At 32.8% G+C, this 27,279-nt stretch overlaps 1 protein-coding gene across 8 annotated transcripts in view; it reads left to right on the forward strand.

Moving 5' to 3' along the window:
• Positions 1–27,279, forward strand: part of LOC107870929 (serine carboxypeptidase-like 19) — a 66,248-nt gene that overhangs the window by 26,065 nt on the left and 12,904 nt on the right. For 2 of the 8 annotated variants that reach the window (XM_016717627.2, XM_016717628.2), the window contains exons 4-9: positions 5,821–5,943; positions 6,118–6,220; positions 6,353–6,390; positions 14,847–14,948; positions 21,376–21,462; positions 21,649–21,783. In XM_016717627.2, coding sequence (XP_016573113.1) covers positions 5,821–5,943; positions 6,118–6,220; positions 6,353–6,390; positions 14,847–14,948; positions 21,376–21,462; positions 21,649–21,783 — 588 coding nt within the window. The remainder of the gene's footprint in view (positions 1–5,820; positions 5,944–6,117; positions 6,221–6,352; positions 6,391–14,846; positions 14,949–21,375; positions 21,463–21,648; positions 21,784–27,279) is intronic. The other 6 variants (XM_016717629.2, XM_047413263.1, XM_016717630.2 and 3 more) reach the window with 3 other exon arrangements.

Raw genomic sequence — 27,279 nt, forward strand, 5'->3', positions numbered from 1 at the left:
CACAATTTTTTAACTTAAAAACATAAAAGCTTCAATTCACAAACTTCTCAAAACATTCAATTTCACCTTTTACGTAACATTCCATGGCTTCGCCTTAATAAAGAAATGGGGTGGGTGTAGAATTATGAAAAAGATAAAGAAATGATGTGTTGGAGGTGGAGGGTGGGGGTGAGGGGAACGGAAGGGGGGCAACGAAGAACAGGAGGGGGGGGGTAAATAAATATATATATATATATATATATATATATATATATATATATATATAAGCGCTTTTTTCTACATTTTTTGGACCACTTACGCTCAGATTTTTAAAGAATTTGCCACGTCAGCAATTTGGGGTGTAAAAAATTCACTTTAAAGTTGTTAAGAGGGGTATATAATTGCCCGATTAGTTTAGGGTCTAAATTAAGTTTTGGCTGCAAGTTTAGGGGGGTTTCGATGTATTATCTCTAGTTTTATTAGGATAATTAATTTTTTTTAAAAAAATAATATAATAATATTTATTAATTAATTTTTATATTTAAGAAAAATATAATGAAAGTTTATAAATAACCTAAAATAATATAATTAAGAGAATATGAAAACTACTAATTTATTTATTAAAATTAAAAGAGAAATATATTTTTTGATATTTTTCGTATCATTTTAAAAATAAATATAACAATAAAATAAAATATTTCAACATGTAATTTTATTTATTTATTTTCAAATAAAATCTATAAAAATGAAATAAGTATTAAAATAAATATTGGACAAAATATAGATATTTAATGTCGAAAAATAAATTAAAACTCGGGGAAAGTGAACTAGATCCGATGTTAGAACCGAAGGGATGGATAAGAAATTGATTTAGTGGAGTAGCAGCTTCTGCCTCTGCAGATCTGGTCAATGAAACCCCAAAGGGATGAGAAATCTAGTAAACTAGTACCTTGTACCCTAATGGTCAACGAAATAGCAGTCACTGCTACTGATGAACCCATAATAGAATAATGATTGTGGATGCAAAAGCTATATTGAGGAATAATAATAATCTACAACTGAAGCTCCATGAGATACCATCTTAAGGGGAAGCAAGCTGGCAGTTAATGTTCTTTCCTACCTCACTTACATCTCCTCGGGCTAATAAATGTACAATCAACTGTGAAATTGGAAAACAAAAAAGTGAAATTCCAAGCTGCTACGTGAAAGTGTGCCCTCATTGCGTACTTTATTGGGGCTTTCTGTGACTACTCTACTCTACTATGAGAAGACACATTGCTCAGATATGGGCTAATATCATGAACGATATTATATGCTAAAATTTCAGACAATAGCTGATATATAAAAGGTAAATGTTGTATACTTAAAAATTGAACACCTAATTTTGATTTTAATATCAATTTTCTGTCCCACTTTGAGTCACGAATTTTTTAAAGCTACATTATAAATTGTTGTAGTGTAAATTTTTGTCAGTGGCATTAAACCCCTATCTTGTTGGTGGATGAACATCTAAGAAAACAAAGATTTCTTTAGCTGAAATGTTAATTGAGATAAATAAGAAGTGGGACTCAGTTTGTTTATTGTTTAGTTAGAAGAAGAAGAACAACTAATTTGGAGTATGTACTAATTGTGATTGATGGATTCAATACATTAGAGCAGAGAAAATATTTATGGACGATACTAATTGATATTACTTGAGGCATTGCGTCTCTTGGGCTGATATGTGGTGAGTATTGCTCTAAATGAAAGATTATATGAACATCCTATGACCTACCCTGAAGTTTTGGAGTTTTCTTATTGTTTACACCAAGTTGTTACTGAAGTTAACTGAAACTGGAATGGTGACTATTATACATGGCGTACCAAATAACAAAGCTCAAATAAAATTTAACGTAAAATTGATAAGCCATTTGGGAATCATGAGTTGATGATGATGAGGTTATATAGTATTAAAAGATAAGAGAAAAGACATCTTTTCCTCATGAACTTGTCCTCCCAACTCATTTTAATATTTAAACTTAACTTCCATTTATTTACTCCCTTAACATCTTTAAAGTGAATTAAAATCCTCCCTTAACTACCAGCGTCTAAACAAGCGTCGTTGAGCGCGTTAAAGCTTATTTTTTGGTCTATTTAATTTCTTTTAAATATTTATTTTAAGAAAAAAAATGCATATACTTGTAAAAAGGAAAAAAACACTAATATTATATTTAAAATATAATAAAAAAAATTTAAAAAAATTTAAAAATACATCTTTTATTCTTTCTTCTCCAAAACATCAACAACACTCAAATTCCTCCATTAACAACCTCAAATCCATTCTCCACCAACACTCTTCTTCAATTTTTTTCATTTTCCTCCATTAACACCATAAAAAACAACCAAAAAACACTAAATTAAAAATAAAATTCTCTATTAAACACCTTTTATTCTTTATTCTCCAAAACATCCACAACACTCAAATTCCTCCATTAACAACCTCAAATCCATTCTTCTTCTTCTTCTTCTTCTTCTTCTTCTTCTTCTTCTTCTTCATCTTCTTCGCCTTCTTCATCTTCTTCGCCATCTTCTTCTCCTCTTCTTTTTCTTCTTTCTCTTCCTCCTCTTCTTCTTCCTCTTCTTCGCCTTCTTCTTCTTCTTCTTCGCCTTCTTCTTATTCGTCCTTCTTCTTCTTGTTCTTCTATACATATATATATATATATATATATTCTTCTTCTTCTTCTCCTCCTCCTCCTCCTCCTCCTCCTCCTTCTTCTTCTATATATATATATATATATATATTCTTCTTCTTCTTCTTCTTCTTCTTCTTCTTCTTCTTCTTCTCCTTCTCCTTCTCCTTCTCCTTCTCCTTCTTCTTCTCCTTCTCCTTCTCCTTCTCCTTCTCCTTCTTCTTCTTCTTCTCCTCCTTCTTCTTCTTCTTCTTCTTCAAAGAAGAAGGCGAAGGTGAAGAAGACAAAGGCGAAGGCAAAGAAGAAGAAGAAGAAGAAGACGAAGAAGAAGAGGAAGAGGAAGAGGAAGAAGACGAAGAAGAAGAAGAAGATGAAGGCGAAGAAGAGGATGAAGAAGAAGAAGAAGAAGAGAAAGAAGAAGAAGGCGAAGAAGAAGAAGAGGAAGGCGAAGAGGAAGAAGAGGAAGAAGAAGAAGAAGAGGAAGAAGAAGAAGAAGAAGAAGAAGGCGAAGAGGAAGAAGAGGAAGAAGAAGGCGAAGAAGAAGAAGAAGAAGAAGAAGGCAAAGAGGAAGAAGAGAAAGAAGAGGATGAAGGAGAAGAAGAAGGCAAAGAAGAAGAATGCGAAGAAAAAGAAGGCGAAGAAGAAGAAGAAGAAGGCGAAGAAGAAGAAGAAAGCGAAGAAGAAGAAGAAGAGGAAGAAGAAGGTGAACCTTCTTCTTCTTCTTCCTCTTCCTCTTCCTCTTTTTCCTCCTCTTCTTCCTCCTCCTTAGGGGGTCATAGGACCCTCGTAAAGTATAAGTGTGTAGTTGGGATTTGGGGTAAAGGTTGGGGGCTTTGACCATTTTCTCTTTAAATTATAAAAGAGATAAGTTTGAAATAATAATAGTATATTAGAACTCTTATTTATGAGTTCCTACTTATTAAGATAATGTATTTCAAATTCAAATACTTAATCTTTCAATTCAAAATTTTTATTATAATATTTTTAACTTTGTCTTAAAATATTTTTTAATTTTTTCTTAAAAACTGTCGCGCAACTATTTTAATATGTTGCCACTTGGCATTTTATCTTGTTTATAGATAGATAGATAGATAGATGGATGGATAGATAAGTTGATTGGAGAGATTTTATCTATATGAATGAAATCAATGACAACGACAGCTATATATGAAGCTAATGCATGATTTTTACCAATAAGAAAAATATCAAACAATATAATTTTAGCTCATGAATTGGTGAAGGCCTGTATTAGAAAGCATATCTATCCGAGATGTGTGCTTAAAACAAATCTTCAAGAAACTTTTGATTTTATGGATTGGATCTTCCTAAGATAAGTTATGCAAAGTTAGAATTCCCCAGAAAATTCCTTGGTTAGGTTATGGAATGTGTTAGGAAGTCAATTATACTTTCAATGATCAAAGGTAAGCTCTCTAATCCTTTGATACAACAATAGGTTTGAAGACATTTAATTTTTTCAGTCAGTTATATATCTTTTGTATTTAGTCCTATTGGGTACAACTTTTGATCATTCCTGCTATAGTGATAAAAGTAATTGAAGGGCATTGTAGAAGTAATCTATGGTCGGATCAAATGTCATATGAAGAAGACATTGATCACACAGGATAAATTTGCTCACATAAATTATTAGGGATCTCAATTAATCTCATTAACCTCCAGCTTTGTTACCAAGGCTGTTATTGCTAAAACCCACTGGGTTTTAGAATACAAACCAAACAAGTTAGGAATCTGATGGTCCCATATTTAGCATGTCAAAGGGGAGATATTTCAAGAGATGAACATTCCTCAACAAGGATGTTGGATGGTTTAGTGCACCGAACTGGCTGCCCTTTTTTATTTTCACCTTCTTGGGGCACAACTATGGGTGCCTAAAAGTGCCTAATGTTCAGGAATGCTGCTAGATCGAAAGCAATCTTTACATAGGCTCCAACTAAAACATAGATTGCTGACAACAGTTGGATTAAATGTGGATTTTGACTTTATTCTGTTATGTCAAAGTCAGTCTAAATCTAGTGATCATTTATTTGTTTGTTGCCCTTATATTTAACAAGTTTGTGCCAGACTCATGTAGTGGAAACACAATATCAGGATCATGTTTCAGTTGAGATTAACACCTCAATTTAATCACATGATTAGTCTTCGAGAGCTTAAGTATTCATAATGGTATATGCTAAGTTTGTTTTATGTGAACTGAGAGAAACTAGGGGCACTTTTAGCAGAAGAGTAGAGCCTAAGAGTCCTTAGCCAGAGAAATTGTGTATTTGTATAATTTTGGAGTTACAAAAGGAAATATGCTAGCAGTTCATCAACTCTTATGTTAGCTTATTAAACTTTTTGACTTTCTAGTGTTTTAGAGTTTGTCTGTTAAGAAAATAGCATGTTGTGAATAAATATGGCTATAACTTTATAACTTTATAGTGCTCTTTGGTGAGTTAGTTATAAAAAAAGTTGTATCCTCAAAAAATGAGAGTGGATAGCCAAATTTTGATTGAGTGATTTATGCACTAATGACTAAATTGAATTTTCTTTGATCATCATCCATTATCGCATCACATTCAAATCACTGTTGAACTGCTACTGTCAAAAAAATCCTCTTAAACAATCATCCCTGGCAAATCTTATTCAAACCCCGATCTCAAAAAGATTTGAAAATCTATTTTTTTTAATTTTTTTTTTTTTTGAGTGGGTTGCTTGAATTCGTTGGAAGTACTTAGATAAAGCAGTATATCAAATTCGAGGAAAATTTAAGGTGATTTGTATTTATTTTAAGTCGAAATCATATCTGAAATGGTCTTGAAAGCATCACATCAAATGTATATCCTATCTATATGTCGAGTATATTTATATAAAATTTTCAAATATTCGCAAATGTGTAGGTGATGCACGTATATCTACATTACCTCAAATGTCTATTTCCCTCATTTTTACACATCATCTACTACCACCATTGCCATTAGTGTGCATATGAGAGAGAAGTTACAAGTTACTTACTCCCTCTTATTCAAAATAAGTGAATGAATAATTCACTTATTTTGGACGTTGAAAAATAGCTCAAAAATTCGCTTCTTTTGGACCAGAAGGAGTACATTTTTCTTTTCTTCTATGATTTTTGCTTCTGGTTAATAATGTCCCTAATGGTTGAATTGAATTATAGGTCGCAAACATGATCTTTGTGGATTTACCAGTTGGGACTGGATTCTCCTATGCAACAACACAAAAAGCAAATTACTCAGATGACTTACAATCAGCTCATTATGCTTATGAATTTCTTCGAAAGGTAAAATATAAAAAATTAATGTTATTCCGACTGAACCGGATCGGTTCCTTAAATCTAAATCACTTGGATGGTTGAATGTAATTACTATTATTATCATGCATAATACTGAGATACAATTTTAAATCTAAAAGCTTTTCAAAGTTCAATTCACTAATTTTCTTAAATATTTTACAGTGGTTTGTTGAGCATCAAGAATATCTCAAAAATCCTTTTTATGTTGCTGGAGACTCCTATAGTGGAATTACAGTTCCTATTGTTACTGAAGTCATATCAAATGGTAATAAATGAATAATTAGTTTGTTACTATATAAATTGTTTTTGTTAGACCAAACTTGTCATATTTGTTGCCTGTTTTAAAATAGATTTGATATATAAGCAATATATATTTTGGATGTAAATTGTAATGCAGGGATTGATATGGGGATCAAGCCATGGATCAATCTTAAGGTTGGTAATCTTACACGTATTATTTAAGGTGAATTTATATGTACATGTTGATGGAAATTAGTTAAACCAAGTTCATTTGATGATTTTATTTAGAGTTGATAACACATGTCGGCTGTGAATTTCTATCACGATAGTAAGGAATATATTTTGTCCATTTTACTTGTCTATGTTAACTTATCATATCCTTAAAAAAACATCAATAAAAGAGCAAGTTTAACCTATCAGACTTGTGATTATAAGTCATTTAAATATTAAAAAATAAATAATATTTAATAATAACGATAAAATAGACGGAAAATAATAAGTTAATCTCTTAATTTTTAAAATGAGCAAGTAAAGTGAAACAATTATTTTTAACATACTAAACAAGTAAAGATGGACATAGAAAATAATTGAAAAACATATCTGTCAAAGTAATTTGCTGTTATTGAAGGTAAAATTCAGCAATTTAATATGATAAAAAACTAGTACGGGCCTGCAGGCACATGGTTGGGTAGTTAGATTGTAAGTTTTTCAGGTGGAATAGGGATCAAATTCAGTTTTTATTTACTGCTTAGCCATGAACTCGTTGTATTAGACTTGGCTAGTGCGATTTATATTTCTATGTGATTTGCGAACTATTGAACAGTGAGTAAATTACTACAAAATGTTCACCATAAAATGCTCAACCAAAGTACATAGATTGTACATAAATTATAGGTTTCTTGGGATTTCAAAAAGAAAAGAAAACTAGTATTGTGACTTTATTATAATAGTGAGTGAAGTTCAATGAACTTACGAGAATACACCTGGATTATGCATCTTAGTGCTAAAAATGTATTTTAGGGTAAAAATAATAGTTGCAATTAGGGTGTACATATCTCGAGTTTATTTGATTTTTCATTAAAAATTACTCCCTCCATTTCATAATAAATGAATTGTTGGATTTTGGCACACATGTTAAGAAAAAAGTATTAAAGAAATAAATTTAATACAACTTTTCATTTTTACTCCAAAAAAAAAGAAAAAACTGACCTTGTAATCCTTTTTAAAAGTTAATTGGTTGCCAAATCATAAGGGCAAATTTGAAAAAAGATTCAATGATTCACTTATTTTGAAACATTAATAAATACCCCAACAATTCACTTATTCCGAAAAGGAGGGAGTACTAAATAATTATGTTGATTTACTAAATCTATAAACTAAATAAAACCAATTGCAGAGTTGGTTTTTTCGATTTTAATTTTAATAAGTTCTTTCGATTCTCTCAGTTTTGATTTTCTCATTTTTACAAGTTTTAGTATAAACAACAAAAATCCCACCTTGAATGAAAGTAATTACTTAGGATCTCAGATTTAGTTTCTCTCCCAGATTTGAAAAAATACATATACATATCTCTGTATCTTATACGTTAGTGCAATGTATGAGGTAATCGTTTTGCCTAAAATTAAAGAGATAAAATCAGATAAGGTAAATCATTTTTTTCCTATAATTAAGTAAATCAAACCAACCACCATTATTCTCTAACTTAATTAAGAGAACTCATTAGTTTATTGATTTGGTGGATTATTAAAATCAATAACAGTAATTCAAATTGAAAAAAGATTTCGTAAGGCATAATATTACCATTTCTAAAGTATGAGGTTAACACAATCAAAGTAAGTTATGCTATCATTTTTAATGTATAATATTACCATTATAATGTATGAGGTTAAGTCAGTCAAATTAAGTTATTTTTTCATTCTAATGTATCAGGTTACAATTCTGTGGTATAATGTAAAAAGTTATTCCTCCATTCTAATGTATGAGGTTACAATTCTAATGTATAATGTAAAAATTTTATGTATAAGGTTAACACATTCAAGGTAAGTGATATTAACATTCTAATGTATAATGTAACCAATCTAATGTATAATGTAACCAATTAAACGTATTAGGTTAACAACGTTAAGAAAAGTTTTGTTATGTATGAGGTTAACACAGTCAAGGTAAAGTTATATTATTATTCTAATGTATAATGTAAACAATCTAAAAAGATCGGAAGAAGTTGAAGGAGGTGATTTGAGAATTTGGGAGATTGTACAAATTAGGTCACCGCGGGGAAGAGCGTACGTATCCTTGGAAATCGGTTTGGAGTGTAGGGGCGTTGACTTCGACTGCGAATGAATGATCGTTTTCGACTTCTACCACAACTCTGCCACTGTATTTGGTGGCGAAGCTGTTGTCGGAAGGTTAGCCAGAGACGGTGGCAGGGATGTCGGAGTTCTATGGAAGTTTTTGTTGTATGTAGTTAGATTACAGAAGAAATCAAAACAATGTTTGATTTGGTAAAGTTGAATAAAAAAAGTAAACAAACCTCAAAATTAAATGAAGAATGTGATAAAGTTAATTACCTTGTTCAGTTTAATGCTTGAAAAACTAAAAATTTTGAAACCCACCAAATCACAAAGCTTGATTTGAGATGAAGAAAAAGAAGCACAACTAAGAGCAAAAAACGGGGTGTTGGACTTGGAGTGTATAAGAACGAAAGAGAGAGAAACAATAAAAGAAAGGGATATTGTATAATTAATATAGGATATTTGTAATTACTTTTGAAAATAGAGATATTATGTAATAACCAATAGTTAACTTGTATATTTATGTAACTTATTTTACAATTACATTATAAATGAAAGTGTAATTGAATCATATAATCTTCAGAAGAAATAGAACATTTGAAAAATTCAGAAACTACTACCAACTAGAAAGGAAATACTAAGAAATTCAATACATACAAAATAATAATTGTGTATTAATAACTGCGCCAACAAATATTACAGGAGAAATATCAAATAAAAACTTTTTGAAGGATATCTTATTGATTAGTACAGTAATGACTAAGTTATGTGAATTCTTCATTGGATTGACAGAATATTCAATCTTTGCACTTGAGGCAAGCTCTAGTAGGAAAGGCCATGGGAGATTTTGTTAATACCTAACTATTTCAATACAAACTCATTAAAGCAACACTAGCACAAAATGAATGAGGAGATGAAACTTTAGATTTAGAATTTTCGTGAAAGCAACAAAGTTTTTTCCTCTTGTTAAATTTTTGTTTGGCCTTTAGGTTTGGATTTTGAATCACGTGTTTACTGAACAATGAATATTTACAAATCCAAATCTTAAATTATATATCTAACATTAAAAACTATAACCTAATATAAAAGATATTTACAAAGTAAATTATAATTAGGGATAATTATGCCATATTAGGAATAATTATGCTATATGGCCGTTCAACCATTTGGTTTTGGGGAAAGGACGAAAATAGCCACTCGATTGAAAAAAAAAGATATAAAATAGCTAAAGAATTTCAAAATCCCATTTCTAGCCATTTGGTACAACTGCAACAGGTACATCTTCTTCCTCTGATGCGATAATTCCCATCCTCCCACTTGATCTTAGACAATTGCAGAACAACTACAACACTCAAAAGATTAACTTTTTATTGATCAGTGCACTAAATGTCACAATAATCTAATTGTTGGAAGGTGAAGAAGTAACAAACCTCGTTGGATATAACATCAAATTTCTTTTGATCTTCACCTTGGATATTAATAGTGCCTTGAGTTCCAATAATGTTAATAATGTTGGACCTTTGTAAAAACGATGCGATTTGCTTGCAGGCCAGTGATATGCTTGAAAGAACTATAGCTAATTCTGCATCTATATTGTTTGTTTGTTCCTGGTGCAATAATCATGTTGTTAAATTAATCATTTCATATCAGGCTATTTTTGTTCCTTCCAAGCTTGCTGCTTTGCAGCGTGATACTGTAAAAACTTGAAAGACATGAAATTGGCTCAAAACAGTCCAAATACACTCCAAAAATAGTCCACTAATTCAAAGAACCGAGGACCCTTTTGGAGACCATTCTCGAATTCAAGAATGCAATACAAGAAGGACAATATTACTAGGTGTTTGACACCTTTGCAGCCAACAACAAACTAAGTTAACAACACAAGATTAAATCACAATGAGAACAACAACAACAACAACAAAAACGGCTTCACAATACAAGATACAAAATGGATACAAGATTACAAAAGGAAAAGGATAGATAGATAGACCACATGAAGATATAATGTTAAGAACCCAAGAATGGCAATTCTTGAACCCTTAATACTACATACAACAATAAACCTATCTCTTACAAAGACACAAGATCGGAATCCACCTCTCTAGCATCAATGTTTCCAAGCAATCAACAACAAAGAGAATCCACCCTATTGTTGTCTCCAAGTTTCGATTTTGCCTCATCAAGAGAAGAGAGGACTTTGTGTTTTTCAAGTGTTTCTCACTTCAACATTCATAATAATCTAAGTAAATAAAACCCTATATTTTTCTTTATATAACTATTACAAGATAGAAGTTAAAATGACTAAAAGGGCCTTCAAAGAGTGGGTTGCCCATCAAGTGTAAGTTATGAGCTTATTTTGGTGTGTTTTGGGCCTCTTCTACACTTAAATTGCATAATTCAAGTCTCGAGACCAACGTGCACCCTTATAAGTCCATATCTATGATTATTCCTGTATCACAACAAATTCTTGAATAAGGACTAAAACTACCATTGATGAGTTGTTGTGATCTCTTGGTATTTGTGGGAAAGAGATAGAGAATAGGAGAGAGAGAGGAGAAATGGAAAAAGAGCTTGAGAATTTTCTCTGTAAAAGGTGTATTTATGTGGTATATATACTGTATTAACATGGTATAAAAGTGTATCACTCTAGTATAAAAGTGTATCAATATAATATAAAAGTATATCCGTTGGATATAGAAATTGCATGTAGCCGACTGGGTCAATGGCTAAAAGAGGGAAATAAATTGTCTGACTAACTATAATTGTCTACATTTTTAAATTATGGGCCCTTTTTTTTTAAGTAATCAGCCCAAGTCCTTTTCCCTTTTGTTTGATTTTCAAAGAAATTGACCCAATTTTATAAAAATTACCCAAATTAGTCATTCAGCGAAATATTTACAAGGAGGCATTCGGCCGTTGTTCTTGTACCTGCTTCCTATGCTTCTTCTTTTTCCTTTTTCTTTCTTTCTCATCCTCACATCTTAACACTCCACTAATACCTTCCTCCACTACTTTGCTTCATTAACAATCATTAAAATTCTCTCGTTTATCCCTCTTTCGATCATATTCATCTCCACCAATGAATGCCATCATAGACTGATCACCACCCTCGAATTCCACCATTTTCAGCATCATTAACCACCCAATGAAAGACACATGTCATTACCATCTCCATCGCCTCTATTAATAATTTTGGACCAACAATCAAATTCTTCCTCGATTCACCAGTGATTTTTTTTTTCCTTCGTCACTTCTAACAATTTCTTCACAATCGAACATCACTGCTACGTCACCACGACCACTCCGCCCAACTCTTGGCCGCTAAATACCCCTCCACCATTAAAACAACACCCATCAGCATCCTTCTCAATTAGTTTACCTCCTCCACTATAATTTAGCATCTCCAATCCTCTGCTCTATCGTATCTCACCCTAGTATCTCCATTAGCATTATATTTTATCTTCTTTTCTATTAAAACGACCTTCAAGAGTTTTGTGATGCTCCTCCGACAGCTATGGATGTCTGCATCTACATGGCTCAGACCAGTGTCTGCTCCACCCTTTTAGAAAAACGACAACCGTCTAAGACCTCAAATTTGAGTGCGTCTTTTTTTTTTTTTTTTTAATAATAATAATAGATTATAGCTTTTATTAAAAAAATACTTCCTCCGTGTTGGTAAAATTTATCAAATTATTCTTTATCAAAAAATATGGCAATATTTTCTTTTTAATTAAGTGGGTCCAATAAGGTAAAAAGGGTAATTGTGTCTTTAAAAAGTTACCTAATAAGGAAAGACGATATTTATTTTGGGTCGAACTAAAAAGAAAATGATGACATATATTGAGACGGAGAGAGTGTTAAATATTATTTATAGAAAAAGTAAATTTCTTATATTAAAATAAAGAATTATAGAAGAATTTTGATGTATTTAAATAATGTCTCAAGAAAGATTAAATGCATTAGTTATATTACAACAACGACAACATACTCAGTATAATTCCACCTAGTAGGGTCTGGGGAGGATAGAGTGTACACAGATCATATCATTAGGTATATTAACAAAAAAAATATTAGAAGAAATTGACTATAATATTTACAACTTTGCATCTTAAAATTTAAAATATAGACTTTATAAATAAAAAAAATCTTAAAAATTTAAGACCTTCATTTAATTTTTATCCTAGGCGACTGATTTGCTTGACCCGACCCTGGCTCAGACCCTCAAGGACTCAAAGTGGCCATCTTGAAAGAATCTAGATTGTGTGGATTATTCAAGCTTTCAGATTTTGTTGCCTATTTTTACTATGGGCCATTTTGGCATTTTGTCTCCGTTTACTAATGTATTAGTGGGTTTCGGTCCAAAACTCCCTTTTTTTTTAAGATTAACAATTAGAGCCGTCAATATGACAGGCTGTTGGGTAGGGCTGGCTCAGCCTGTAAATTGTTAGGGTCAGATTATAATTTTTATAATCCATTTAATATTAGAGCTTTTTAACCTGACTTGTATAAATTTGTGGGCCTGTGGGCCTTGAGCAATATGAATTGGACTGCTTCATGGGTCAAACAAAAAATAATTAAAAAATAGAATAGAGTATTAAAGAATTAAAAAAAAATCTAAACTCAAAGTCTAGTTGTACCATCATAAATATTTAAATATTAAATATGTTTATAAAATACATAAATAATTAAAATATAAAATACTAAATCTTTTAAGGAATTAAATTTGTTTGATGAAGATGATGTGGCGATGTTGAAAACGCCATAAAAGTCATGTGAGTTTTTTTTTAGGAGTTCATTTTCACATTTAATGGACTAAATATTGACATTTCTTTGTGTTTTATTGTGATCAACTAAAATAAAATTGGCTTAATATTGTTATTTAGCTAGTTATATCATTACTCATTAACAATTTCGTTTGTTTTTCAACATCTTTATTTGGTTTGAATTTGTATCAAAAGTTATTTAATTTCACAGATTATTAATTTTTTATTTTTTTTTTGTAAATTTGAGACTTGATTAACAAGTCGTAACTTCATATAATATTATGTTGTAAATATTTATGTAATTAAGAATTTAAAATTTAAATTAAGATCATAAAAATAATATATTTTAAAAATGGGCTAGCCTGTGGAGGCCCGCAGCCCACAGTGTGATGGGTTGGACTTGCTATTTTCTAACCTGTCATGTTGATGGGTCAACCTGACCTGATCCGTCATGTTGATGGGCCAGCTTAACTCCAAAGCCCGTGTGAGCTAGTCTGGATGGGCTGGGCCAGTCAGTATTGACAACTCTATTAACAATCTAGTACCCCCTCCTTTTAAAAAAGAATGACCTACTTTAACTTAGCACAAAGTTTAAGAAAATAAAGAAGATTTTTGAATCTTGTGGTCTTAAATTAAAGTTGTGTCAAATGTACTAAAATGCCCTTTAATCTTGTGGTCTTAAGCATGCCATGTGGAAAATTGAAATTAAAGTATTGCCAAAAAAGAAAAGGAGTCATTCTTTTTGAAACGTACTAAAAAGAAAAGTAGATCATTTTTTTTTAAACGGAGGGAGTATATAAATATTGTATAAACAGTGTTTATGGATGTATATATATTCTGATACATAGTTATACATTATATATACATACTGATATATTATATATACAATATCAATACATTATATATACATTTCATAACTATTTATACAGTATCGATGCATCACATATACATTACACATTTGTGCGGTTATTTTTGTTGTAATTTTGTTTTGTTGGTAGTACATTTTTTGGATATTTTTTATGTAAAAAACTTGGCTATACTTTTCGTAAACGAATAACTTTATTGTATACATTTGAAACTATTCCTTATAATTAATATTTTTTATGTACTAAAAATATTAAAATTATATATGTATTATGTTGGTTTGGTGAATTCGGTTTGACTTTTTGATTTTTGTTAATACCAAACTAAGTCAAGAATTGTCAGATTATTTTTTATAACACTAAATTAATTACAAGTTTGTTTTTAATTATTATTATTTGATTTAATTCGTCGATTCGATTTGGCTTGATCGTTGACCTGTATACCCCTAGCTGCACCTTTCATTTATATTAATGATTTTAGGAAAAAAAATACATAAAGTAGCATACTTAAGTATTAAATTACAAAAAATAACAACGCTTTTATCAAATTACATTTTGTAGCATATGCATTTGTATTTTTGTAGCAACGGTTTACAAAAATACAAAATACAACTTGCTATATTATGTAATTATGAAACTGTTGCTATGAAATTCATAATTAAGGGGATAAGTATGCTATTTTTGAATTTTTTCCATGATTTTATGCGTTTATTTTCAATAAAAGGCATTAACAGGGATATATTCTTGGCAATCCATTAACATTTAAAGACCAAGATCATTACTATCGGATCCATTTTGCTCGTGGGATGGGCCTAATTTCTAACGAACTATACGAGGTATTAGGTATGGGCTTATTCATATGCTATTTTTTTGTATTAGTTTCATTGGCACCCTATTTCAACACAACTTAATTTGTACATAATTTATTAAAAAAAAAGGAAAAATTGCTTGTCTATTTTCGGAATAATTTCAGACTTGTTATGATATGTATCAATTATAGTGAATGTCTATCAAAATTTATCAAGATCTATTTGATGTCTATCAGGATTTGATGTATTTGTCTTTTAGTGTGAAACTAGGGGAAAATTCCCCCTATAAATAGAAGAGCTTCCTTCATTGTAAATCATCCCTCAAGAGAAGAAATAAGAGCCACTCTCTCTATTCTCTCTACTCTTCTTCTTTATTCTTTCTAGTTTTATAACACGAGAAGAAATAAGAATCATTCTCTCTATTCTCTCTACTCTTCTTCTTGTTCTTTCTTATTTTATAACACGTTATCAGCACGAGACTCTACTGTCTCAAATTTGAAGGCTAAGGCTAAGGTATTATTATTTTTCTTCCCCTTTTCCATATGGCTAACAATCTTACGAAGTGTGAGTTCGTTGCCCTTCAAAGTTCGAGCAAGAACTATATTTCATGGGTGTTGGATGCTGAAATCCACCTAGATGATATGGGTCTTGAAGATGCCATAAAGAATGAAAATACAACATCTAGTCAAAATCGTGCTAAGGCTATGATTTTTTTGCGTCATCATCTTGATGAAGTTCTAAAAATTGAGTACCTTACTACTAAATATCCACTCGTATTGTGAAATAGTCTAAAAGAAAGGTTTGGCCACTTAAAGATAGTCATCCTCTCGAAAGCACGATATGAGTGGATGCATCTAAGATTTCAAGACTATAAGTCTATTCATGAATACAATTCTGTCATGTTCAGAATTTCTTCTCAATTAAAACTATGTGGAGAGACAGTCAATGATGATGATATGATGAAAAAGGTGCTCTCCATTTTTCATGCCTCAAATATGCTATTACAGCAGCAATATCGAGAAAAAGGTTTCAAGAAGTATACTGAACTGAGTTCTCATCTTCTCGTAGCTGAACAAAATAATGATTTATTGATGAAAAATCACGAGAACCGACCAACTGGATCTGCACCATTCCCTGAGGTGAATGATGTGCACGCTCACTATGCTAGGCATGGAAAAGGTCGCGGTCCTAGTCGTGGACATGGTTGTGGTCGTGGTCATGATGACCAAGAAAGAAACCTTGTTCCGGGTGTTAATCATTCATCAAACAAAAAGAAAAAAGATGAGAAACATGAAGCAATTACTTGTTTCCAATATGGTGGAAAAGGACATTATTCATGTGACTATCGTGCTCTCAAGCACTTAGTTGATCTTTATCAAGCATCATTAAAGAAGAAAGAGAGGAATCCGGAGGCTAACTTTCTCTCTGAAAATAATGTTGACATCACATGCTTGGATGTAACAGACTTTTACGAGCATCCTAAAGGAAAGATTGATCACTTTATTGGTGATGGTTCCGTAAATATGAAAGAATGAATGATTTTTAATTTTGTTTTATTTTTATTAAGATTTAGAGAATAAAAATCATGTAAAAATAGTTGTTTGCATGAGTATTGATTTTTAATTCATATTGATTAGTTCAATTATATTATTGTAATTTATTATTGAAGTGAATTGAATTTTAATTTTGTCATTATTTAAAAAAAAATGAAACGATACGTACAGGGGTTGAAAATATTTTAAAGACAAGAATAAATAGAACTACAATTTGACCAGCAGGAAAATTGTGGCCATGCACTTATATTCTTATAAAATAATAAAATATTTTTAAGTGACCTGAAAACAAAGTACACACAGCTATAAATTTTACTACAAACTTTATTGTTAACATTAATTTGTCCTCGCATAGTCATTAGAACAATAATGTAGTTGAATTATTTTACTTTCCTTGTCTCTATGTATTAATTACTTAGAAATATTTTCAAATTATATTGTACTTAATTTGGCCTAGCTGCTTGATTTAATAAGAGGCAGTTTTTAGTAGTTGCATAAATTATAGGGGTTAATGTTAAGGTGTCCGAAAATTATGAGATTTTGAGTTGGACATATTTTTAATTGCTTAGTAAAGTATGATTAACAATTCATAATCTTTCACTTTGTACCAAAATTTAATAAATATCTTATTTGGTGTATGTCATTTTATTTGAAGATATGGATAATTTTCAAGAAGATATTTGTTTGATTGATTCTGGCATTGCACATACGATATTCAAAGACAAGAAATATTTATTTCATCTAAACATGGACAAGATTAACGTTACTACAATTTTTGGTAGCGCTAATTTGATTGAAGGCTTCGAAAAAGCCATTATAATCTTGCCCAAGGGAACTACAGTCGTCATAAATAATGTTATGTTCTCTCCCAAGTCTTGAAGAAACTTGATGAGTTTTAAAGATATCCGTGAAAATGGTTATCATATCAAGACATTTGATGAGATGAATCTTGAATATCTTGGTATCACCAAGAATGTCTTTGGGTAGACATGTGTTGTTGAAAAGTTTCCTGCTTTATCTTCTAGCCTGTATTGGACAAAGATTTGTGCAATTGAGGCACATTCTATAGTAAATCGGAAGTTTACTGATTCCAATACTTTCATACTTTGGCATGATCATCTGGGACATCCTGGATCAATAATGATGAGATGAATAATAGAAAATTCAAATGGGCATCCATTAAAGAACTTGAAGGTTTTTTCGAATGGTGAATTTTCATGTAATGCTTGTTATCAAGGCAAACTGATTGTGATACCATCGCCAATAAAAGTTGGGATTGAGTCCCCCGCGTTCTTGGAACACATACATAGGGACATTTGTGGACCAATTCACCTACCAAGTGGGTCGTTTAGATACTTCATGATCCTAATAGATGCTTCTTCTAGATGGTCTCATGTGTGTCTTTTGTTATCTCGCAACTTGGCATTTGCAAAATTGTTGGCACAAATAATATGATTACGGGTACAATTTCTTGATAATCAAATTAAGTCTATTCTCCTTGATAATGCAGTAGAATTTTCATCCTAAGCATTTAATGACTATTTCTTATCGATTGGGATAAGAGTGAAATATCCTGTACCCCATGTTCACTCTCAAAATGGCCTTGCTGAGTCATTAATTAAACGTCTGCAGTTGATAGCAAGACCATTACTGATGAAAACTAAGTTGCCCACTTCTATTTGGGGTCATGCAATTTTGCATGCTGCAACACTTGTTCATCTTAGACCGATAAATTATCATAAATTTTCTCCGTTGCAATTGGTTTTGGGTCAAGAGCCTAATATATCTCACTTGAGAACTTTTGGGTGCGATGTATATGCACCTATAGCACCACCAAACCGCACCAAGATGGGCTCCAAAGAAGGTTAGAAATTTATGTTGGGTTTGAATCACCCTTTATTATTCGCTATCTTGAACCATTAATGGAAGATATGTTCACTGCTCGATTTGTAGATTGTCGGTTTGATGAGATACTTTTCCCCAAATTAGGGGAGAAGATAGTGATATCAAAAGAGAAATTTTGTGGAAAAATCCACCACTATCTTATCTTGATCCACGTGCTTCTATTTGTGAGCAAGAAGTACAAAAGATTATTCATATGCAGAAAATTGCAAATCAAATGTCGGACGCATTTACTGATCTGAAAAGGATCACCAAATCACATATTCCTACAGAGAATGTCTCAATTCGAATTGATGTCTCTAAAGGACCATCCACTAGAGTCATAGCTAATGAATCTAAAGCACTCTTGAAGCGTGGCAGACCATTAGGTTCTAAGGATCGAAATACTAGAAAAAGAAAAACAAATGGTCAAGATGACACTGCAAAAGATCCTCATATGAAATCTCAAGATTTGAGCAATGTTGATATCCGTGAAGGAATCAATAAGCCTGAGACTCAAGAAAATGAGGAACTATCCATAAATTCAAGTGATGTTGAAACTAATTTGAATCGATCTGAAATAGTAGTGGATTATGTCTTTGCATATAATGTTGCAACAAAAATCATGCAAGACAATGAGGATCTTGAACCTCAATTTTTCACAGAATGTCGACAAAGAAATGACTGGCCAAAATGGCAAGAAACAATTTAATCTGAATTGAATTCACTTGCCAAACGTGAAGTTTTTGGACCTATAACTCAAACACCTAATGATGTTAAGACTATTGGCTATAAATGGGTCTTTGTGCAAAAAAGAAATGAGAAAAATGAAATACAAAGGTATAAAGCACTCCTTGTTGCATAAGGATTTTCACAACGGCCTAGTGTGGATTATGATGAGACATATTCACCAGTTATGGATGCAATAATATTGCGTTATCTTATTAGTTCCACTGTCCATGAGAGACTTGAAATGCATTTGATGGATGTGTTAACAGCCTATCTATATAGATCACTTGATAATGAGATATACATGAAAATTTTTGAAGGATTTAAAATGTCGAAAGCATATAGTTCAAACCCTAGGGAAATGTATTCCATTAGATTGCAAAGATCATTGTATGGTTTGAATCAATCTGGACGCATGTGGTATAACCGTCTTAGTGAATATTTATCTAAAGAAGGTTATACAATGACGAAATTTGTCCATGTATTTTTATAAAGAAAACAACGTCGGAGTTTGTTACACTTACTGTCTATGTCGATGACATAAACCTTATTGGAACACCAATAGAGCTTCAAAAGGCAATTAATTACCTAAAAAAAAAATTTGAGATGAAAGATCTCGTAAAGACAAAGTTATGCCTTGGTTTGCAAATTGAGCATTTGGCAAACGACAACTTTGTTCATCAATCTACCTACACAGAAAAGGTGTTGAAACGATTCTATATGGATGGAGCATATCCATTAAGTACTCCGATGATTGTTCGATCACTTGATGTGAATAAGGATCCATTCCAACCTTAAGAAAAGAATGAGGAACTCCTTGGTCCTGAAATACCATATCTTAGTACAATTGGTCCACTAATGTATCTTGCAAATACTACAAGGCCTGATATTGTCTTTTCAATAAATTTGCTAGCAAGGTATAGTTCTGTTCCTACTAGGAGACATTGGAATGGGATCAAACATATATTACGGTATCTAAAGAAAACTACCAATATGGGCTTATTTTATTCTAAAGATTGCAGTTCCGATCTTGTTGGGTATGCTGATGCTGGGTACTTATCCGACCCACATAAAGCTCGATCTCAAACAGGCTATGTATTCATATGTGAGGGTACTGCCATATCTTAGAGATCAACAAAGCAGTCTAACGTAGCCACTTCATCGAATCACGCTGAGATTATAGCTATTCATGAAGCAAGCCGAGAGTGTGTGTGGTTGAGGTCCATAATACATCTCATTCGAGAAAAATATAGCTTGAAATATGACAAAATACCCATAATTTTATATGAAGATAATGCAGTATGCATAGCATAACTGAAAGGTGGATTCATAAAAGGAGATAGAATGAAACACATTTCGTCAAAGCTCTTCTATACACATGAGCTCCAAAAGAATGATGATATTGACGTACAACAGATTCATTCAAGTGACAATGTGGTTGATTTATTCACCTAGTCTCTTCCAACTACAACTTTCAAGAAGATGGTGCACAAGATCGGAATGCAGAGAATCAAGGATGTTCTTATTAGGGGGAGTTAATACGCGTTGTACTCTTTTTCCCTTACAAGGTTTTGTCCCACTGGATTTTCTTTGTAAGGTTTGTAATGAGGTAACATATATGCGTATTGTTAGACATTCAAGGGGGGTATTATGATATATATCAATTATAGTGAATATCTATCAGGATCTATCAAGATTTATTTGATGTCTATCAGGATTTGATGTATTTGTCTTTAGTGTAAAATTAGGGGCAAATTCTCCTTATAAATAGAAGGGCTTCCTTCATTATAAATCATCCCTCAAGAGAAGAAATAAGAAGCACTCTCTCTATTCTCTCTACTCTTCTTCTTGTTCTTTCTTGTTTTATAACAAGGCTGACAATGAGTAATTCTTTTAAGAGGGGTGTTCAGGCTTTATTTTAAAACAATAGGGGTGCAATTTAATGACCTTGATGCAATAAAGTAAAATTTACTCCTTCTAATTCATATTATTAATTTGTGAGTCATTTTTTATTGTTCTTAATAACTTAATTGTTCAATCTTCAAGAGAGTTGTTGGAAACTTTTTCCGTTTTTATTCTTCATTTTGAGTTCAAGAGACTTAATTACTCATATTTATGATCTTAATTTGACTTTAAAAGGATAAAAGTGGAAAATAGTATCTAATTTATGTCTTATTTTTTTAAATAGGTGTGCATTGCTTCACAAATTAAGTAAATATGGACCAGAGGTAGTATACCATTAATTCATTCCTTGAAATCCGTTGCTAACTGTGTCTTAATTTCATAAATAGTCATCAGTGAATAACTGTGAAGGAGAGTACCTACATAATGGTCCAACCAATTCACTTTGTTCTAGTGACATGATTATGATAGAGTGGGTAAGCTCTCAGTCCTTTTTTTCCTTTTTATCAAAACAAACAAAAAACAAGAATCGACGTCTGTGGCTCTTTTTTAAATCACACTGCGTGGGTACGATCTCAATCATTTCTTTTGGGAGCTTCTTTTTGGAAGAATAATTTTGATTGCCAAGTTAATAGTTAAGAGTCATTGATATACTAATGCAGTTGGTTAAGGATATTTATCAATATAATATCCTAGAGCCCCCTTGTGAACTTGCATCATATGAATCAAGAAGATCGTTGATTGAGAATATTCAAAAGCTCAAAAATCCTGCTACACATTCTGGAATTAAATGTCGAGTAAGTTACCATCAGTTCTTTATTTTCATGTTTTTAGTCTAATAGTTTCATATTTCTTTGTAATATATATATATATATATATATATATATATATATATATGTATGTATGTATGTATGTATGTATATATATACATATACATCTATCTATCTATATATATATTGATCCCTCTTGATTAGTATTTTATTCTCCGTAAAAGAGTTAAATTTGTCCCTATATAAACAAAAAATTGAACCCCTGAACCCTAACGAAGCTCTAACTTGAGAGTAATTGAAACTATAGCCATAGGTTGGGTGAATTTGGACCTTTTTTTTTTCTATATCATCATTTGGACACATAAAATTCACATATTTCATGTTGAAACGCTGCTAATCATAATGATAAATATGAGACAATTTGTTAATGCAAGAATAATATTATATCTAACTTTTAATTTTCAATATTTAGTTTATCTGTATTACTTCTCTATAATAGGGACAATAAACACAATAAAAGTCTCATGTAATCTACGACAACATATTAGCTTGAAAAATTCAACTTGGTATCAGTCCATGACTAATTCCACGACTTCCTCCTCTCTCTCCACCCTAATCACTCCCTTTAAGCTTCCATTGGACTTTCACATCCTCCCCCAACTATTTCTAACGTCAATGGTTTCATATTTATTAAACTTATTGAATGTTTTGACTTGGAAGAAAGTGATACGGAATCATACTATGAAAACTAAAGACGACACAAAAAAGTAAAGATAATCGATAAGATAGAAAATTAGACTCAAGAAAAGAAATAACCAAAAACAAAAGAGTATGTCAAACTCTAATACCCTCAATTACAATCTAATCGAAAACCTAATTCCTTAGGTGACCAAGAGGGAGATGAACTCTCTCTAAACCAATGTTTCTAAACTAAAGTTCAACAACAGTTGTCCAATACTCTCACTCAATGGATAAGCATTCATCAATTTATCAATAATCAAGCAAAACTAAGAGAATAAGCTAGCCTCAAAAGTATTTATAGTTTAGGCTAGTTATTACAATTTTAGAGCCCAAAAGTGACCCAATTGCAAGATGAGTCCCACTAGGGGCTGTTTTGATCCACTCTTAAAATGCTAGAGTGGATCCAAAGCGGATCCAAAGCGCCTTGGCCGCAAGTTCTTCCCAAGGGGATTTCTAGCCCTATTTTGCCTTCGCTTGCCTCCCCTAATGATCCTTGGACCAATGTGAATGCAATCATCAACAAATAACACCCTCTTGATAGTAAGGAGGCTTCTTCAAGTACCTCCCTCTTCATGAAAAATCCTTGGATCCTTTGAAGCTCCCGGGCTTGACTTCTAGTGAATGGCTTGGAGCCAATCTGAATTGTATTATCCTCTCCATCTTAAGAAGAATTTGACCTCAAATTCAAAGGGCGATCATCTTCTATCATATCAAAGAGTGAAAGATCGCACACATTAAAGGTATTGTGTACTTGATATTCCGAAGGAAGGTCAAGCTTATAGGCATTGTCGTTTATCCTTCCAAGTACTTGAAATGGATCATTACCTCAGGGCATTAATATGGACTTTCTTTAGGTTGGAAACCTATCCTTCCGAAGGTGCACCCATACCCAATCACCCGGTTCAAGCACAAGACGCTTCCTTCCCTTGTTTATTCTTTTGGCCATCTTTTGATTCTTCTTCTCAAGGCGAATTCTCATTTTCTTGTACAAATTCTTCATGGTTTATGCCCTCTTATCTCCATCTAATCTTATCACAACATCACTAGTAAAAGGAGTGAGATCTAAAGGGGTAAGAGGGTTCAAACCATAAACACATTCAAACAGAGTCATACCAATAGCCGAATGGATAACACGATTATAAGCAAATTCAACTAGAAGTAAGTGGTCCTCCCAAGAGGCTATTTTTCCTTTAACTAAGGAGCACAACATAGAACCCAAGGTTCTATTTACCACGTCCGTTTGCCCATTCGTTTGTGGGTGGAAAGATGTTGAGAAAAGCAATTTGGTGCCAAGCCTACTCCACAACGACCTCCAAAAGTGACTAAGGAACTTAGAGTCCCTATCACTAATAATGGTCCGAGGAATTCCATGTATTTTGACAAGATGCTCAACAAACAAAGAAGCCATATTAGAATCATCATAAATTTTATGACATGAAATGAAATGGGTCATTTTAGAGAACCTATCAACCGCAACAAAAATGCAATCTCTACCCCTCCTTGTCCTAGGCAATCCTAAAATTAAATCCATAGAGATGTCAAGCCATGGGTGTTGAGGAGTGGGTAGTGGGGTATATAATCCTTGAGGGAGAAGGTGGGATTTCTCACTTCTACAATTCATACATTTTCCATAAATTCTAGCAACATCTTAACACATCTTGGGCCAATAGAATTGTTCCTCTAGGATTCCAAGGGTCTTGTCAATTCCAAAGTGACCCATCATACCCTCATCGTGTGTCTCTCTTACAAACAATTCTCTCCATGAGCCTTCTTCCTTTGAACAAGAAACCATCAAACTTGGAGTATGGCATAGAAGCATTATTCCTCTCCCGCCTTTCCCTACCCCATATCTCACAATCATGATAGATTTGAGAAAATTTAGGGTCCTCGAGGTACATGGTCTTTAGACTCTCAAATTCCATTAATTTAGAAGACAATGTAGAGATAAGTACATGCTTTCTAGACAATGCATCGGCTTCCACATTTTCTTTTCCCTTTATGTATGAATTACATAAGGAAAAGTTTCTAGGAAAGCAATCCACTTGGCATGTCTTTTATTGAGTTTATCTTGGGCTCGGAGATATTTCAAAGATTCATGATCGGTTCTAATCACAAACTCCTTGGGCCACAAATAATGTTGTCAATTACCCAAGGCTCTAATTAAGGCGTATGACTCTAGATCATAGGTGGAATAATTTAGAGTTGTGCCCTTGAGCTTTTCACTAAAATAGGCAATAGGTTTATGATCTTGTATTAAGACGACACCTGTTCCTACCTTACTTGCATCACATTCAATCTCAAATATCTTATCAAAATTAGGTAATTGCAATAAGGGGGCAGAGCTAAACATAGCCTTCAAAGATTCAAATACATTGGCTTGCTTATCACCCCATTTAAAAGGTTTATCCTTATGGATCATCTCAATCAAGGGAACGGCGATGGTACTAAATTCTTTGAAAAATTGCCTATAAAAACTAGCCAACCCATGAAAGCTTCTTACTTTACTAATGGATTTTGGAATTGGCCAATTATTGATGGCGTCTATCTTAGATTCATCCACCTCGACTCCTCTTGAGCTCACAACAAATCCCAAAAAAATAACTTCATTCACACCAAAAGAACATTTTTCAAGATTAGCATACAACTTCACTTTTCTAAAAACTTTAAACACATCATACAAATGTAAGACATGTTCTTCAAGGGATTTGCTATAAACTATAACATCATCAAAGTATACCACTACAAACTTCCATATGAACGATTTCATCACATGGTTCACCAACTGCATAAAGGTACTAGGAGCATTGGTGAGGCCAAAAGGCATGACCAACCATTCATATAGATCAAACTTGGTCTTGAATGTGGTCTTTCACTCATCACCCGATTGTATCCAAATTTGGTGGTACCCGCTCCTGAGATCTATCTTAGAAAACACACATGGACCATTCAACTCATCAAGTATATCATCTAAACGGGGAATTGGGTGGGATACTTTACCATTATTTTATTGATGGCTCGACAACCAATGCACATGCGCCATGTTTCATCTTTCTTTAGCACTAGAAATATCAGAACCGCACATGGACTCATGCTTTCTTTGATGTATCCCTTGTTAAGGAGTTCCTCAACTTGCCTTTGGAGCTCTTTTGTGTCCTTTAGATTACTTCGGTAGGCAGGTTTATTGGGTAATTGAGAACCCAACACAAAATCAATTTGACGCCCAAGTCCCCGAAGTGGGGGTAATCCTCGGGGAAGATCCTTTGGGAACACATCTCCATAATCTTGCAAAATAAGAAAAATAAAATGAGGATAGAAGAAGTAGAGTGGTTAGCATGAAAATCATGGGCTAGGAGGATCATGGGTGTTTTGCCATCATGCTCTTTGAAAAGATCTTTGTTCCTAGCCAACATCACCAAGGGTCTCTTCCCTTTTGACCTCCTCCTCTCTTCTTCTTAATCTCGCTCCTCAATTTGGTCCTCGTCCTCACCTTGTTTCTTACCCTTCTCTTTCAATTCTCTCAATTCTTGGTGACCCTCATTCACTTGAGATGACGAAAGAGGATGGAGAGTGAATTTCTGACCATTAAACTCAAAAGAGTACCGATTAGTCCTCCCATCATGCTTGCTTGAACGGTCATATTGCCATGGTCTCCCAAGCAAGAGATGAAAAGCTTGCATAGGTATCACATTACAATGCACCTCATTATGATAATTCCCGACTTTAAATTGAATCACCACTTGCCTACTCACCTTCAACTCACTACAATTATTTAACCATTGAAGCTTGTATGGTATGGCATATTTAGTGTTGGGAAACTTTAAGAAATCAACCAAAGTTGAACTAGACACATTAGCACAACTTCCGTTATCAGTGATCAAAGAGCATACATTGTCCTTTATAAGACATTTAATATGCAATAGATTCTCCTTTTGATTAGGGTCATCTATCACCTTACTAATCATTGCACGCCTCATAACATAATTTGGAACCTCATACTCTCCATCTTGAGGCCAAACATCTTCATTATCCTCCTCTACTTACTCAACTTCTTGGGATCTCTCTCTATCTTGGGTTTTTTCATCATTCTTATCTTCCAATCCCACCTATTCTCCAAGGTAATACAATTTCCCTTTCTTAAGGATCACATTTCTCTGGTTGGAAATTCACTTTCCTTATGTCCCCACCCTTGACATTTAAAATATTAAAAACCTTTAGGATTGTGAGTAGGATATTTGTTACCTTCATTCCTTGGCGGGTACTTTGGATTGGTCTTCTCTACGAGCTTCTTGTCATTGGACTTGTAGTCCTTGTTCTTGTTCCAGCCCGATAAGGATTTCTCTACCTCTTTACTTTTACTCCAAGTGTTGGTAGATGAGTACCCTTTTAGTTTGTAAGTTGCCCTTTCTTTGATATCCTCCTCAATCTCCAAGGCCGTTTGGAAGATTTCTTCTATGGTATAAAACTTGTGGATAGTCATGTATAAGGAGATATCTTTGTTCAATCCAACCTTAAAGCGTATCATGTCATGGTTCACGTTCTCTCGATGGTCGATCTTCAAGATCAATTATTGGAATTCATCATAATAGGCCATAACACTCTTGCTACCTTGCCTCAAGTTGTACAACTTGGCAAGTAGTTCATGTCTATACCTCTTCGGAACATACCTTTGTCTCATGAATACCTTCAGTGCTTCCTATGAAGGGGGTTGTCCTTCATTTAACACATTTCCAAATATCGACATAATCCCACCATGTATTGGCGTACCCTTTAAAATGGGCTATG

The sequence above is a fragment of the Capsicum annuum genome, chromosome 5 (genome assembly GCF_002878395.1).
Source record: "Capsicum annuum cultivar UCD-10X-F1 chromosome 5, UCD10Xv1.1, whole genome shotgun sequence".
Lineage (NCBI taxonomy): Eukaryota > Viridiplantae > Streptophyta > Magnoliopsida > Solanales > Solanaceae > Capsicum > Capsicum annuum.